The sequence below is a fragment of the Diadema antillarum genome, unplaced genomic scaffold (genome assembly GCF_040938485.1).
Source record: "Diadema antillarum isolate AM-2024a unplaced genomic scaffold, OU_Dant_1.0 seq00000418_RagTag, whole genome shotgun sequence".
In the NCBI taxonomy this organism is placed as follows: Eukaryota; Metazoa; Echinodermata; class Echinoidea; order Diadematoida; family Diadematidae; genus Diadema; species Diadema antillarum.
The window spans coordinates 205,916-224,502 of NW_027271403.1; the positions used below are offsets into that span (position 1 = coordinate 205,916).

General features: G+C 37.7%; 1 protein-coding gene across 2 annotated transcripts in view; it reads right to left on the minus strand.

Annotated features, from left to right (window-relative positions):
* Positions 1-2,906: 2,906 nt before the first annotated feature.
* The window catches only part of LOC139732390 (protein PALS1-like), a 162,749-nt gene continuing 147,068 nt past the window's right edge, over positions 2,907-18,587 (minus strand). The window contains exons 12-19 of one of the 2 annotated variants that reach the window (XM_071643255.1): positions 17,023-17,106; positions 16,107-16,306; positions 14,906-15,039; positions 14,392-14,550; positions 8,963-9,165; positions 7,996-8,043; positions 5,242-5,352; positions 2,907-4,714 (exon numbers count right to left, since the gene is read on the minus strand). In XM_071643255.1, coding sequence (XP_071499356.1) covers positions 4,538-4,714; positions 5,242-5,352; positions 7,996-8,043; positions 8,963-9,165; positions 14,392-14,550; positions 14,906-15,039; positions 16,107-16,306; positions 17,023-17,106 — 1,116 coding nt within the window. In that variant the 3' untranslated portion in view covers positions 2,907-4,537. The remainder of the gene's footprint in view (positions 4,715-5,241; positions 5,353-7,995; positions 8,044-8,962; positions 9,166-14,391; positions 14,551-14,905; positions 15,040-16,106; positions 16,307-17,022; positions 17,107-18,587) is intronic. The other variant, XM_071643256.1, reaches the window with a different exon arrangement.

The following is an 18,587-nucleotide window of genomic DNA, read 5'->3' on the forward strand; positions in this document are numbered from 1 at the left end:
AAACTTGGATTGTAAAAGAAAAGGTAAAACGTACTATTTGTAAACGATGACATTTGCACATGGCACATATCCTTTATGAGGAACTGAGGAATGTTTTCTTGACATGCACAGTTTTTGTATCTCCTTTTCTTTTAACAAAAAATGAATCAGTCACTCCACATACACACACAAATTATGCTTAATTGCTTAAATGCTTAAAATGCTAAAATTATGCTTAATTACAAATTCATCAGAACAAATGTCTCTATTGCTCTCATTAACAGAAACAGAAATGGGGAGACAAATATGACAGAAGCTCACTCTTATTATGTTTGTGTCTGAAATGATTTATTTTATCAGTTATTGATAGAAAAAAATGTGCACACCAGCAGTTATAATATAAAGTAATAATAGTGATAACTAGATTGTACAAATCTCTGTCATAAAAGGGCTGTACAAGGGGAATAACACAAATTGGAATACTGCTGCTTGTCTATAAATGGCACAGTCATATGGTCAATGGTGTAAGGAATATATCTTTTCTCCTAATTATGTTACACTAGTTTAGTGATGAAATACAACACCCCAAAGTCTCCACATCAGTTTATAAAATAGCCTTCATCTCTCGTAAAAATATACACGTCATCATGCAGTAATGCAGTGGATGACACACTGATAAAATGTTACAAAATGCATAAAAGGAGTGGTATTGAGCAATCAGTATACATACATATAAAAGATTAACTCTGGCTGAATAAAATTGTATGAATGTGTGAGGGAATACAATGGAAGAGGAATACGCTTCACACAAAAAAGGAAAAAAAAAAAAAAACAAAAAACAAACAAACCAGGATTTAAGATATGAATGAGTGAATGAAAACTTAGCATTTCTAAATATAAATTAAAACTGAACAATTAGCACTAAACTTCAATGACTTCTTGTAGATATTGTAGCAATTGAGAAATTAAAATTATTGCAATCTCTCTCTGAGCTTTGGTTGATCCAGAAAGGGGGGATTTTCTTACTAATACTCTTTTTTTTTTCAAAACAAAAGTAATTAAGATTTGGTTTGCACACTTACATGCACAATGGCATTTCCTTCTGACTTTACTGCACTCCCTTAAATTGACTCGATCATTTCATTCAAATTTGAGATTCAAAATGATTGATATAAAACTTGCATGAATAAATCAGTGTCAGAGCTTACATAGGCTGAAAATGTGTAAAAAAACAAGCATTTGAGGTGTAAGCCTTCAGATTTCAGAAAGAAAAACACACAAAAAATTAAACTGCGAAAGGGCACTGTGAGTGATTCACAGAAAAACAAGAAAAATCATATAAACATGAAAAGCAACATTCCCAGACCCCCAATGCAATTGAGCACACGTGCGAGTACATACACAGGAATTAAAGAGTGAACCATTGCTGCTCTGCATGTAACACAAAGGCAATACCTGTGCATTATGTAAAGCTATGAGGCCAACCCACTGTTAGCCTCATAACTTTTAGTTTCAATGAAGCTGTGGAAAATGAAATTTCATATCTGAGTATAGGATCCCTACCATACCAATTTCAGGTGGCGATGGAGAAACACTAAACATGGCAAACAGAGCCATGAAAAGAGAGCCAACACATTTAATCCACAAAGCTCCTATATAAACCTGGAACCTTGTATTTAGTAAGAATGTCAAGAATGTGAATGTGACAATTTTTGGATTTGGTGCATTACAAAGTGACTGCCCAGCTTGAAATGATCTCCCTTCGGAATGAAGTCAGTGTGCAGGTTTGATGGCTGTGTTTAAAAGCGTGCTTAGCACCACAAAATCACAGTGAAAAGGTGCTATGCATAAAAACCAACGCTCATCATCATCACCAATAACAAGATGAGGTGTGTTTGAAACAAACCATCTCACTGAGTTGTCTGAAATATTTCATTGTGGCATTAAAAAAAAAAGCTGGAGCAATCAGAGAAATCTTCAGCTGGAAAAGTAGCACTTGCACTTTATAAAGAGCTTCAGTTATGTAATATAACATAACCACCCCCCCCCCCCCTTAAAAAATAAAAAAAAAGAAAGCAATGAGGAAAACAAAATAAAATATGCTAAAATTACTGGAAAATAAGTACAAATGACTCTGTTTGATACTGCTAAGTTAAATAACGACACCAGCATCCTACAGAGCAGAGGCATAAAATCAAAAGAAGCTGCATTTTCTGAGCAACTCATCACTTAAATAAATGCTGCCATGTTTCAGCAGGAACCACGTACTGGTTTGAGAAAAAATAGTACCATACAGAAAATCAAGAAAACATCTGTTCGATGCTCCTGATAGTCATCTAAGAATATAAAATATATAACTATGACAATAATCTTAATATTCAAATATTACACATTGTATTCACATATCATACACTCCTTAACTGATACTGTCAAATCTTAATGACTTTTACATGTACAAAAAGAGTAACATTTCTTGAAAAGCAGGAACACAATTTCATCAATTCTTCATATACTTGTAAATGCTGGAAGCTTTCATGATATGTAAACATACAACACAGGTTACATCAAAATCAAGACAGAATGAAGACTCTATTTGCAATAAGAGTGTTCAATTTGCTCAGATATAAGCCATGACTTTATGGGGTTCATGTGGGCCAGAAATACACACTGGTAAGCTGGTAGGGGTGCTATTAAAAATGCTATTACTATAGACCGGGAATAAGCATGATAGGAAGAACTACATACTGTTAACTATAATACTATAGTATATTTAACCCTTTTGGGTCTGTTACTTCAAAATATCACGACATCTTACAGAGAATAGATGCAAGGGATAGCGATAGGGTAAGTGGTGAGCTTGCATGACTCTTATTCCTCCCCCCCCCCCACACACACGCACAAAAAGGGGGGGGGGGAGGGAGGAGCATCCTGTAATCTATTTTGTTTTTACTTATAATAGAGTAATCGTTGGGATTACTTTACAACGCTTTACCTGCAATGCCCCAGTTTCTCTGTATAGAAGGCAAGATGCTCAAAATGGCTTGGAAGACAAATGTCACAGGTTTGTGAGTCTGCAATCAGAGCCCTGTGTTTCAGTAATGTGTCGTTTACAGACTGGACATTGCGTTACTATGATATCTAATGTCCTGTTAATAACACTTTTTAATGAATTTTCTCTTTTTTCTCCAGTAAGTGATATGTGATACAAACTTGAGATCTCTCATATACATGTATAATCAAAGATGGCCACTGACCCAAGATTCCTACACATCACTCTGACTGTTCCCTCCATGACACAGATTTTGAGCAAATATGATGATAAATTGTTTCCGTTCTCTACTCGCATTCACATGCGCAGGGCTCCAGTAACCCATGGCAAATTTTCTCTTCAAATCATGTTGTGAGTGAATACATAATATGATGATGAATAACATTAATGTTAAATAAGATAAATCTACAAGCCTGTATAGGGAATGTTATATCAACTTCAGAACTTATACACTCAAATGTACAACTGATACTTCAAATGTGTAATATGCAGTGAACTTAAGCTAGATAAGCATATGGTGGCATATTGTAATATTTTATAGTAATTGTAAACAAAACCACATTAACACAAAACAGTGAAGTCCTTTCCTGTACGTCATCATGAATTTAAATTTTACACTAAAAGAAATTAGAAAATTGTGCATGTGATTATTCAAAATATCCTATTTGAAGCATAGTCTTCTGTGACCTGGGAGGGAGAGTTATACAACTTGTCACCACTGGGTTGAAGAAAAAATTCTTGCCCATATGACATGATAATTTCAAAATGACTTTTCTACACCCTCTAAGATGCTGTAGATGCCAATTCATACAAAGTCCATTTTGTCCCACTCACTTTTGTTCATCCCTGCTTACCTCCATTTCATAGCTGAACCTGGCTTCTGCAATGCTAACCTCTAGGCATGACAGTGGAGGGCAATGTCAAACAGATTTACAGCAGGCTTTGGAAAATTTTGAAAATCAACATCACGCTACATTGGGATGTCCTAGTCAATTAACTTTGAGAAACTTGACGTGTTCTTAAAATGCCTGGCATAACACACTTTCCACTCAGTTGTTCAATGTGCGCCATCCATCACTCCAGGATTGGATGATTGTGGGACTCTATGGCAGCAGCATGATACAAAAGATGAATCGTTGTGCATTTAAGAACACAAGAAGTAATCAAGTTGTTACATCTTTGCTGCCACACCCAGAACTCAATGTTACAAGGATGACTGTTACTGCTCAGGGCTATTCCTGTATAGGGTCCACTTTCTGGTCCATTTCATCTGCAGAGATGGTCTTGCCTTAGCCACAAAGTCAGAAGAGGAAATGTCATTGGAATGAGCTGTTGCAGACTGCAGACATTTTGCCCTTGGGGCAGCTTAGCCCTGCTGTCCACACCTGATGTTACTGGTAGTCCCTTGGGCAAAAGATGAGTGAGGAGACTGACAAGTCTTTCTCCTGTCTCTCAGCGAGTTTCTGCCTCCCTCATGGGAGATCCTTGGTCTGACATGGAGCGATGCCATCAGCTGAGCCATTCCACAGGCACCCACTGTGGTTCCACCTGTATCCTGTCGATCTCCTCCATCAGCTCGTTGTAGGCCCGGTCGTGGTCGTGGTGGATGATGACATGGTCAAAGTAGTGGCCGAAGGCATCCTCCATGCCCCTGCCGGCGTCAATGATCTCCCGCAACTCTTGCTCCTGGGGGACAGAGTTTAGATAAAACAGCTGAGTCTTACAACCCTGTTTGTATCATGGTTCATGCATGAAAAACCCATACCAAGTCTTTCTTTTACCCTTTAAATGCTTTCAGATATATGTAAGTGGTGTGAAATCAAAGCATTTCACTATCAATTTGAAAATGACATTACTCCCATTATTAATAGTCAATAATATGATGTCATGCTGCAGGAGATATTATTATCTGCAGGTACAATCAAACTCTTTCTGCTTGGGGTCAAAATTCTAATTTCATTTGAGGGAGAACTGCTTTGGTTCTAAAGTACTAATATAATTCCAGCATGCATTTGAGTACTATTTTCACCAATCTATGCAAGTCTTGTGCTCTACATGTGGGTATACCAGTCTTGTGACAGAAGATAGGCTTAGATCAAAAAATAAAATAAATAATATCAATAACAATAATACAACTGAAAGATACATCTCATTTCACAGACACTAATAAGATCTACAACATCACCCGAAAAAATGAGAAACTCAGTTCTCACCTTCAGGAGGTCCCCAGCATCTATCCTCTGCTGCCGAAGTCTGTCGATGGATGGAGGGCAGATGAAGATGAAGTAAGGCTTGAGGGATGATTTCTTCAGCATCCTCAGAGCCTGATGGGCAGAGTGACAGAGACAGGAAAGAAAATATAAATATAGAGGCAAATATTGATCAGTATGACAGAAAAGCAATTCATGATCACCATGTGTACATACAGAAAGGTCTGTCCATTTCCTGCTTTCTGGGTTCATTTCTGAACAGAGTTTTTTTTTTTTCCCCTTTCCTGTATAAAATGAGTTTGAAATGGGATCTTAGCTGAGGACCTTTTTTTCTGCACAAACATCTTTCTATGACTTACACTTGAATCAGAAGAACACAGAACAAATCTTCCCAAATCTACACACAGTAGATATTTAACTTTCTTTAGTTGCATCAATATTCTTCTCCTCCTGATACAACTAGCTTTGGTTGGATGTGATGTAGATATTAATATAGGTAGATGTGAAAAGGGAATTTGTTTCACCACTTATGATAATTTGATGACATGTTTCCTTACACACTAAATCACCAAATTTTGGAGAATTTCTCAATCAATTTGTATATGATATGTCTTCTGTGGAGTAGATACTTCATGATATGAATAATGAATATTCAAGTTGCTAATATATGATATTCCTTTTCGATGGTAAATGAAATTTGCAAAGTGGCTGAGGAAAAAAAAAATGAAATTCACATGAACAATATATGAATTCTTCCACGGTGTTAATCTCACTAACTCCTCAAAAAAGGATTGGTTTAGGCACCAAGGGGCATTATGCCCCTTTCTTTCAGAAAACATTTCACGTAAAAATGAAAACACCCAAAGTATTTTTACACTTCATTCTTAATGCAGATTCCCTCAGTATATCAAACAGTTACATGCAACAACTATCCAGGTAACTTATGAACAGATATACACTTTCAATGGGGACGATGTGATGGTAGACTTTCCTCTTGCATCATACCACATGCAATAATTACGCACAGGCACTTTGAGGACACCCTGACAGAGATCAAGATACACAGAGTAAATTGATACACCAGTTTGACAGGCAGGTTGCAGAACTAAACAATTCAACTACAACAAATTCAAATACAAAACCCACATATCCTATCGTTATCAACGTATGCATACGGAAAATGATACAGATATGATATTCAATGAACAAGAAAACAGAGCTAAAATATTGGATGATTCCCTTCTAACCAGCTGTAAGGACTGTGAAGTGGTTTCATCTTGAATGGGAACGAGAATGTGGCGTGGTAACTCATACAAATTTGGGTGCTTGTCTACACAATTAAAAGATAAAAGATTGGAAATCATGGTGTAGGCATATGTCTCATGACGAGTATGTTCATCTTGTGTGTGAATAGGTTTTGAAAAACAAAAACAATCATATGCATAATTTCTATTTTCTTTCCTTTCTTTTTTTAATATACACAGTCAACAATGCATGTTCAATTCTATTCAATCTGAAGTCCCAGCTGTAAGTGATTTTCAATTCAATAATGACCAGACCATGTTTGCATAAATGGGCAGTAAACCTAGCCTGGAGATAGCATATTATCACATATAGTCACTAAATCCAATTGACTAACAGACTTGTTTTTTCAAGGCAAAATAACAAAAATTTACTGGGCATAACTGTTTTTAGTAATTCATACAAAAGTGTCCCGGTACTCATGCAAAATCTGGCATACCATCCCAAAGAACATTTGATATAGATCAATCATGCATGGAGAAAGCAGGCACATACAAGACATAAATGAAAATGACATTTGTCACCACATACATTCTCATACAAACAAACATTTCAAGTACACATAGTCTGTGGGATTCAAATATTGATTGGAATCTGATCCTTTCATATTAACAGATATTGATCACATAATGGGAATATAATGGAGAAAGGTCAAGGGTGAGGGAGAATTTGAATTTTCCCCTTGGAACCAGAAAATGAGAGACAAATTTTGAAGAAGTGATTGATAGCAATGAATATGTTTGTTTGATGTACATGCTCTGTATTGTGAGTCACCACAAAATATTGGGAGGTTTGCACTAGACAGGTCTGCCAACCAGATGAAAATGCAATCACAGGCAAGTCAATTTGAGCATGATATTTGGACCCTTAATATGCCACATACGAGTTCACTTACATTGAAGGAGAGCCATACATATTAACTAGCACATGGTAAAGAACAGCATTCATATTTCTTTGCAATCGATGTTTAGTCACAGTCTATGTCTGTTAACCTTAGTGATTTGTATTGTAGGCAAGACTAGATTCTTTGGGTAATCCCTCGGCATCCTAGTTTGGTTCATTTGTAATGAAATCTTCTGCTGGAGTCATCTTCTATTGTTGATTAAAGGAAGTATCCATCCACATCAGCCAATGGAAGATCAGTATCTTGACACTTGTTGAAAACACAATGGGCACATTAAGAGTCAGTGTGAGAGGTGAGGGAGTAGCAATATGCAACTTGAGAGCAGGGAGGTAAGAGCCAGGACAGGATAGGTGAAAAGAAACTGTGAGAAAAGGCCTTTACATGATATCATTTGTGAACAATCACAGGCAAATACAGGTGTTAGTTACATTGCTTGAGTACCCATGCATGCATGACATGAATTTGTAACACAAGTGACATGACAGATCCCATCCCCCCTTATTAGCATGAAGCACAAAATGCGTAAGTAAGTGTTAATTGTGAGAACACACCCTTGCCACAGCACCATGTCTGAGCATGCACTCTCGTATTTCTGCCACCTGCCAGCGAGAGAGAGAGGGAGGCAATCGTTTGTTAGACTTGCATCAGTCGGTTACTGGAGTGCAGCATTAAGTCCAAACTCATGTTGTGTCATTACAGTTTTTACTAGAGAGGTTACTCATGATGTGTCAGAAGGACATTAAATGTGATTTACAGTGAGTACAACCAAATAGGGTGAATCGATAATACCAGGGCAACATCTTTTGCTGGGGGTATGAGCTGTAGGTTTCGCTCTTTTGCACCCTGTACATCAAATTCATTCATAACTAGAAAGTAGGATTTATTTATTTCACAATCTATCAATCTATCAATTTTTTTTTTAAATCATAAGACACCCATATTGACTGAAAGGGTTATATGTGCTGTTAGATGTGAAACTATAAACTACATGATGTGTACAGTTGTGAAGTGATGTCAGACAGTACAAATATATGAAATAAACAAATTGATGACACTTCGATACTTTTGGTAGAATGTTAGATAATCAGATATTTTTAATGGAAGTTATTCCAATAAATGGATGACCACATGAACAGAGTGCAGAGAATATATACAACTTATGTTCCAATGGGTTAAAGCTACCATAAAAAGCATTAAAAAAATTAAACAAATGACAAAAGAATAGAGTATTCTCCCCATGAATTACTTGTGTTGAGATGATTAGCTTACACGAATAAATCATTCCAATGTCTTTCCTCAACACAATCAATAAATCTATATCTCCCAAAAACACACGTAATATTCTTGTGTGATCAATACCCTCTTGCCACACTTTGTCATCTAGCCTGGTATGGCTATCCTCTGTCAAATAAACTTCTATTGGTAGATGTTGTGGGATATCCCATGTTTGTAACTACAAAGTTGATTTGGTTACTGGTTAGCATCATCTAAAACAAAAACCTGCATCCTGCTGTCTACCTGAGCATGGAGATTGAGGAGGCAGATCTTGGATTCATTGATGACTGCTTGAATGGAGTCAAGTGACGTGCCGTACAGGTTGCCTTCGTAGTCCCCAGACTCCACAAACTTGTTTGCTGCCACGTCCTGTTCAAACCGGGTTTTGCTGATGAAGTGATAGTCCACTCCATTGATCTCATGCTCCTTCATGCTGCGTGTTGTATCTGAAGAGATTGCAGACAGTTTGAGTGGATTATAAAGCATTCCATGGGTTTTAAAGATCACCAGACCAAAGAGAATACAAAATACAGGTGATCACAGGTCAAATGTAATTTATGACATAGCTTTGAAGCACTACTCTTAACAGCTGGTTGAATTTGACATAAGTTAGACATCAAAGACATATCTGACTTGTTTTATATGTCAGTCAAAGAGCACAACTTTTGTGCTTCAAAACAAAATCTGTAAAATCAACTACTTTGAACACATACGTCATCTTCCCCTGTTACATTCCCCAAAATGAATACATAAATAAACTAGAAATGTCGCTATGGCAACTGGTATGCCTCCGCCATAATGTATGATTCTCCTAATACACACGTAGGTCTATACAGTACGTCTTGAGAATGTGTAAGGACAGTTCCATCTGATTGGCAAAATATTAAAATGACATGTTATAATGTGTTGAGTGTTCACTTTCCTTGAACTAGATTTAATTGGATGAATGGCTACATTTTTTAAAAGAGCATGTACCGTATTTGGGGATTTGACGATTTTTACTTGACTTTTAACCCTTTAAGTCTTTTAAGTCTATGCATTGGACAATTTCAAGGTATAGAGAAAAAGTGTAATTTCTGTATCAAAAAGTAAATTGTGTGACTTTTTACCTGGCCTTTGACCCTTGACCTTTGACCCTATAACCTTAAAATTCCCAAGAGAATCACTGTCAGGCAGAACATGCATAAATATTAGTTTCATGATGATACCTTCAGCCACTTCCGAGATATGGAGAAAGAAGTGAAATCTAACACTTTCACTTGACCTTTTGACCTTTTGGCCTTTGACCTTCTTGGCCAAAAACTTTCCACGGAATCTCTATTGGGTAATACATGTATACACCAAGTTTCAAGAAAAATCTTGCAGGCATTGCATAAATATAATGGAAAAATCGAAATTTAATGAGTTGACCTTGACCTTTGACCCCCTGATCTTTGACCTCTTGACCCCAAAATTCCCTAGATAATCACTGACACTCAGTACCACAGAACTATAACAGGTAGAATGCTCAAGCAGGGTCTCAAAGAGTAGCCAGCGTTCGTTCAAGTAATAGTCTGGTTTCGAGACCCTTTGCCAACTGGGCTCCGCGGCGACATAAGTCGCCTCCCCGCAACGAAGTTGCCGCCTTTGTCAAAGACAAAGGCAAGACAAATCCAGCTAAACCTACTCCAGTTTTTGACGTTGAAGGCATCAATATCCAGAATAGCAAAATAATACAAGAAGGGTCTGGAAGCCAAACTAGCTAAAGTAGGCCAGCAAGACTAACCAAAATGGCAGCGTGTGCGCGCAACTGGCTATAAAGCTACATTGTATGCGTGGGTTGTGAATGGGCTTGAGCATTCTACTTATATAGTTCTGTGGTCAGTACATATATATGTACTATGTTTCATGAAGATACCTCGAACCATTTCAGTGATATGGAGAAAAAAAAAGGAAATTTTAACATATTCACTTGACCTTTGACCTTTGACCTCATGACCCGAAACTCTCACTAGAGAATCTTAATTAGGTTATACATGTATGCACTAAGCTTCAAGAAAATACCTTCAGGCATTGCATAGATATGGGGGAAATAGTGAAATTTTGAGTATTTGACCTTGACCTTTTGACCTTTGACCTGGAACATTTGGACTCAAAAGTTGATAGGCACAACTTTACCCCCTCATCACGTATTCAGCGTGCGCGCATATACGTACGTCGCCATATTGATTATGACGTAATCGAACTTGACAACATGAACAATTCGTCGCTGATGAGCTCTGCATTTTTAATTACCCATGTATTGAATTGCAACTGGAAAAATAAAAACAAAATGAGGGTGGAAAGTACAGGTTTCCTCACTTCATGCATATTCATATGTTCAAGACACTACATTCATAGTTGCAAGATCTTAATAAAATTTCCATATAAGTGTACATTTTTGTAACCCTAATTTTATGCATTGAATATGACTTTATGCAAATTATTTATAGCCTATCAATAAGATGTCAATAATAATTTTTTAACAATTTTTTTGTATCTATTCCTTTTAAATTTGAATGAAAGAGGTCACGTCTACCTGTTTCATGCAGTCGGCTTCCATCCTACAGTTTTTTGCTCATTGACCCAGCCTCCCGATAAAGGGGTATGAAATGTGACCTGTTGCGTTGCTAGCGTCAGATTTTTATTATATTGAGGTGATATATTTATGATCTCGTGTCAAGTTATTGTTTCTGTTATAACGATCAAGTAGACTGCCCTTGGTATTGCATTTTTTCTCTGTAGCGGAAAAAATAGTACATTCTTTCCTGACAAAATAGCCGCAGAATTTTATTTCTATCGGTGTGGCGCTCGCGCTTCCCCCTTGTGCGTAGGCGCAGCGATTTGGTCCCACGTCGTCCATTGTTCGATGCGTGAACGTGCATTTTGGGAGTTGGCGCATACGCGCATGCCTGTGGCCGCTGCATTATGTCGTGCTATTTTGCTGGTTTATAGGCTAGTTTGCATGCAGAATGGATGTTGTACCGCATGGTTCATTGGTCAATAAGTTTTTGTCATTAGAAATAGACCACAAAGGACTAGGTTCCTATGTGTAGCCAGCTAGAGACTTGGAGTGCTAACAATTGCTACGAATAGACAGCAGTCTGTCGTTGTTATAGGTCTAGACGTAATTTAAATCAGATCATCAGTAATAAAATAGTCGGCCTACATATCAAACCTAAGGTATTAATTCGTGCATTTACACATTGGCTTTGCAATATCTTGTATTGAGTGTAGCCTGTATATAAACTAGTAATAGTATTTATTTTAATAATATTAATAATATATCTACTAGGCCCTAACAACACTGATAGTAGATCTACGTGTAGGTTGCTACGGGCAATTTGCAACATGTGTCTAATAATATACTTGCCATACATGGTGCATATCATGTGCCAAAAAAGAAATTAAAAAAAAAAGTACCTGGTACATAATTTCTATATCAAATATACATGACACGTTACGTATTATGAGTCTAAAGTGACAGTGCATGCGGAGGTTGTTTACTTTGTATCTTTGTTGATGAATTTGACAAAATGCACAATAATAATGTGACGTGACCTGAAAAAGTACCGGTATTAGCTACTGCTATAGTGATGTGTTTTTTTTTTTTGTTTTGTTTTTTTTGTTTGTTTGTTTGTTGTTTTTTTTAACAGTGTTGCACAGAGAGATGTAATTTCCTGGTTCTTTGTTGAAAGTACAGATTTTCGCGCTGCAAAACCATGCAGTTGATGCAATGAAAGTTCATCAAGTTTTTTTCTTTTCTTTTTATTCAGCGACCAAAGTAATGAAAGGTGATGGTGTTCACTATATTATATAGGGGTAGGAAAATAGTGGGGTACCGGTACCCAGTGTTGAACAAAAGTTTCTTCTAGCAAAGTATTACCACAAACAATCACAGTCAATGGGTTCAAATGATATTTGTAGCATAGTCAACTGTTCATAAGTTGTTGAGATACTGCTACCACACACAGTCATGGAATCAATTGGTTCAAATGACATATTCATGATATTTGTAGCATAGCCAACTGTGATAAGTTGTTGAGATACTACTACCACACAAACAATCACAAAATCAATGGGTTCAAATGACATATTCATGATATTTGTAGCATAGTCCTCTGTTCATATGTTGTTGAGATACTTCTGCCACACAATCATAGAATCAATGGGATCAAATGACATGACATCTGTAGCATACTCAACTGTTCATAGTTGTTGAGATGTACGTACAATATAATGTGCAGCAACAAACAAATAATTTGAACTAGGTGTACTCGTATGCCAGATAAAATTATATTGCACTGTATCTATTGATAAACAAATTAATCAAATTACAGCTACCAGTATTTTCTGCTTTCCTGTAAATTGTCTGCAGTCTCAATTTGATAGTGATATTGGTAGTGGTACCTATACCAGGTACATATCACTTGTATTGTGATGATAATGATAACAGCATGGCAATAATGAAGTTATGATTTGAAAGTAGATTTCACTTGCATACAGAGTTGTGCAGTCTTGTATAGTGCCATGTGCAATCCAGTCTTTTTTAATTGAAGGAAGTTTGATTGATTGTAAGCTTGTGACGGCAGTAGCACAATACAGGAAGTAGTGTAATGAATATTGACACACTCCTTTGATCCATCCTCCCTCTGCCTACCCGCGCCCGGCCCGGCCCGGCCCGGCCCGGTCGCGCCCAGCCCCGCTCCGCTATACCCCGCGGGCCCGCATGATATCTGCACACAACCCGTGTCGGGCAATTGAAGCAGAGCCCGCGTGCGGTGACCATCTATTTGATTTGCCGTAAGCTTGAATCGAATAGCCCTGAGCAGTAACACAAGGTCAAATGCAAGGGGCATAAATGATTCACAAAAAAACTGTAGGATGAACAGAAACCACAGATAATTGTCAGAAATGTCCTAAATGATGTCAAAAAGACTATCACATTTCACAGAAAATTGCAACTTAAGATATGAAAAAGTCAAGAAAATGTGTTGAAATCTGATGCTAATTACGATCCTGTCTGTGTGTCCCATGGGACCGACTCATGCATGATAGCGACACATGGTTGAAATATCGAGCATTGTGAAGTGAATGTTCAGCTAGGAACGTTCTTATTTTTTGTTAGAGATTGTGTATGTGTTGCTCCTTTGGATTTTAGTTTTAATATGTTTGATAACCACTCTGAATTTTTTTAATGACGTCAGATATTGAGTCATCATCTTCCGTTAGTGAGTAGTTTCGAACGGAGACCGAATCGAAGTATTTTTAATGTAAATGCTGAAGTGAGCCCTCTCTCGACGGATTGCGCAATGGCCGCGCTCTAGGTACGATGATGAAGCGCCTATGACGACCCCACATACGTGTCATACGTATACCTGCCAAGTTTCATTAGGATACCTCTAACAGTTTTTTAGTTATGCTCTCCACAAAACTGATTACAGACGGACGGACGGACGGATGGAAGGACGGAAGGATGGACAACCCGAAAGCCTCCGGCGACACTTCGTGGCGGAAGCATAATAAATATACATGTGAATAAATAAACATATAGGGGATCATTAAAAACCTGCATATAAAAGCATCTTCCCATTCATAAGCTTCAATGATAAGTCTTCAATGCTACAAGCCAAGATGACATGAAAAGTACTTACGAGGCACTGCTGCTTTGAACCTGCGGTCAGACTCCAGTAGCCTCTGCTTGAGTTCCTGCCTGCCGACATGGGGTGGGCCGATGAGGACGATGGGTCTCTTGTGTTGTGACTCTGGCTGGTAAAGACCAACTTCTTCGTATGTCAGGATCTCATCTTCTTCTACAGAGACAAAGACACAAGAGCAGATCTCCGAGGTCATGGACTGAATGTGTCATTCCGATATTCACAGTACAAGTGTGATTCAGATGAGAGGGTGTGAGTATGCGCCTATGTAAACTGATACATTGCTTGGCATAGACTTCCTGTCATGACCAACTCACCCCAACCCTTCCTGCTTTATGAGCAGCAAATGTATACATGCTGTATTACATGTTCATCTTTACTACTAATATTTCACTGGACAAGGAATACATGCTCAGGTACAGCAAAGATAACAGGCATAGAAGACACAAATCACAGAAAAGGGTAACTGTGGTTACAGTGTTAAGTTTTGAGTGGCCATGATGGGCTTTACCATCTTCATTTGGACTGAAGAGCTTCTTCTTCTTCTTCTTCTTCTTGGGCTTCTTGCCACGACAGCTGCAGAGGAAGGACTTGTTCTGGGCCTCCTGGTCATCATCTGGCAAGGGCTGTTTCATGGCTTCTCGTCTGTAGGAGGGAGGACAATCAGTGAGAGTTACCAGCCAATGAAGTAGGGAACTATGGCACAGCAAAGCTACAGGCGATGAACATTATTAGGCTTCTACTGCAAGTGTTTATTTAGAATACAATCAGTACATGCTTCTGAACTTGGCCTCTTGAATGGCATTACTATGAGTGAGTACACTCATCTTTACGGAATTTGCGATCCATTCAAACTGTGAGTACTGTGTGGCTTAATAAGAGAAAACTGCCCTATATACCTGCTCCGTATTTCACCAGCTCAGGGCCACTTGTCAAATCTCACATACCACTACAGACATGAATAATTCCTTTGGCTGTGATATGGTTTAATGTTTTGTTCGATCTATCTGAAATATTGAAGTTAATGTCCAAATTGTTAGAACTTGTTTTAAGAACAAACTTCCAAACTGGAGACAAATTCTTCTTCCTCAACAAGGTTAAAACATGCAAAGGTTCGAAGAATTAATAAGACACTAAGACAAGAAGATTTAATGGAAATAAATAACTTCATACTACCGACAGTGATTGTTAGTAATGTTATCACTTTCACCACTATCATCATACGAAACATCAATACCATCATTACCATCATCACTATCACCAATATATTGTCATCTACGTCTACATAATCCCCATTGCCGCCAATGATACACAGTCAAGTTCGTTCGTATCAGACTAAAAGTTCCACCTAACTGAACTTTAAGTAAGTTACTACAACCTATGCACGTTTTAAGAAGAGGAAATAATTGGAAAATTGGGATTGTCTTCGAGATAAGTAATATTCAGCTAATATAACGTACGAGGTATCTGAGGTATGCAAGGTTGACTGTATATTCTATACTCAACGATACCATTTATAGTACAATTTTCATCATCATCACCATCACCACCAGGAATCATCACTACCACTAAGTGACCATCATCATCACTATCACCTCCACCACTGCAATCAGCATGGTCATCATTCATCACCATCCTAAATCCTTACAATCATTATCATCATCTTTACCATCATTATCAACACTATGATTCAACAGTAAGCATAGACTCACTGTTGCTGGAAGGTCTTACTGGGGATAAGACCAGCCAAAGTCTGGTCTTCATCCCCCTCCCGATAAGCCTGCCACCAGCTAGGGTCGTCCTGGGCGATCACATGCAGAATGTCTCCCTTGCGGAAGGACAGACCCAGCTCGCGACAAGGAATGTACATGTCATCCTCTGGGTCATAATCAAAGTTAGCCTTCACATGCATCTGGAAAAGATAATAACATTGACATTTTTAAGAGTTAACATAAAGACACAGTTCAATTGCAAAACTTGTAAAAAGAATGACAAAATTAATAGAATGTGGGTTGGGCTTTCAACTCAGTGCAAGAATGATCACAAATTGCATCCATACATTGATTCCTTTGGCTTTGAGTCAACAAACTACTGTACTCCACAGCAGCAGATATACTTCACCTACGGCATTTCTCTTCCTCTTTATAAGATGCTTCTAAGCTCTTTTTCACAACTTCACGAGCTGGAAACAGTTTTGTGGTGTTACTATGTTACTAAGAAGGACAACCCTCACTCTCTGATGAGCATCTGTCTGCCATCTGCCCTATCCTGACACCCAGGATTGTATTAAGACTTATAACCCATGAGTTACCACCATGTGCTCCTTGGTAGAGCAGAATGTTATAACTTTACACACTGAAAAATACAAATAAACAAAGACTTCATATGATTCAAACCCAAAACTTTTTGACAAAGAATCAGACACACTTAAACCAAAAAAACAACAACAAAAACAAACAAACAAACAAACAAACAAACACAACAACAACAACAAAGAACAAAAACAAATAACAAAAAAAAAAAGATGTGTGCACTCTCTGAGCAATACAATTGTGTTTTGCAAAAATATTCTATTACACAAGTCTTCTTAGTAGAGAATTTGTAAGAATGGGACCAAGTAAGTCTCACCAGGACAGTGTTTGCTGTGGGTGGCTGCTGGGCCGGCACAGTTGATGGGACAATAAGGAACACCATAGTACCTGTCAAACTGGCCTGAATATTGAATTCAAGATTAAAGAGAGAAAAAAAGACATGTGACCACATGTAACATGAAACTATGTAGACAAATCTTCGGAAGATCAAGACTTTGTCCTTCCACTATATGCAAAAGTTTATGGCAGTACAGAACAAGACTTGCTATGCACAGCACAATATCACACCATAGCTGTACACTACAGAGGCAAAAAAAAAGATATCTTGGATGCAGACTACTGTTGGAAGTGATAGCTGTAAATCTTTACTACTATCAATATTACCACTGGATCAGTGTCACACCAAGGAGGTTCGAGAGATGGAGTTACAACTGACTATAATTATTCAATCAGCTGTCAGTTTTCTATGGATGGACAAAAGAATTCCACAGGTGCATTTGTGCCTTTGATGTTCGATGCTTGAAGCCACCATTTTTCTGAGCAATCTGAAGATTCATTTTTAACGCTAACATAATATCGGGTATATGCTGCTCGTTTATATATCAAATGCAATGAAATTTCACCTAATGATAAAGCATATAAAACAAAAGTCAATTCCGTTCGAATACATGTGCAAAAATGTAAATCTGAGCTGTATTTTGTGAAAGTGTTTGAAATTTTACCCTCATGGAAAACCGGTTTTATCACTTTTCTCCTTATTTCCGCCAAATGAAACTAATATTGTATCATCTTCAAGCATAGTTCTTTATAAATTAATATGTCAGATTAGCGTACTGACATGTACAATGGAGTAATTTTGATATCTATTTCAGCAATATTTGAGCAATTTCTATTCGCGCACCCCCGTGCCTTTACCATTGTCTACAGCCCATCGTTTGTAAGTAGGATAGCGAAAAGTAATTACCATCACAAAGACATATCTTCCTCGGAAAGTGGCTGGTGATTATGCAATGAGACACGAGTCAATTGTCTTTGCATCTGAGCGGCAGATCCAGTTTGACACATACTTCAAATATTTTTGAGTGGCTGCTTCGAGAATGGGATCAAAGCGAATAAGACTGTTGTGACTCCATTTCTCGAACCTCCTTGGTCACACCACAGATTCAAGAAATTTCATCTTAGCTGCAAATCAGGGATCTCCTTTATGTTTAATGTGAACCACTGCCTGTCAGGCATTTCTATCTTCTAGCATATATCATGTACTAAACTTGAAGTAATCATGCTATTATAGTTTGCAAATGTGCATGAAAACTTCCTACAAAGTCCTCCATAATGTACAAATTTTATAATTGCAAGTAATTTTCTGAGACAAAAGCAAAACTGCAAGAAGACTACCTAAGATTACCCATCGCAAGAAATCAGAGTAAACCTAAGAAAAGGATGGTCGTTACAAACAACAATTTTCAACTGCTGACAAACATCAGAAAGGAATGTCAGACCTCACAACTGTGACATCACAAAGAATGTAGAATACTTATTTAAAGATAATGAACAGGTTAATCAATGGCATGCCATGAAATAAGAATAGCATTTATCACACAT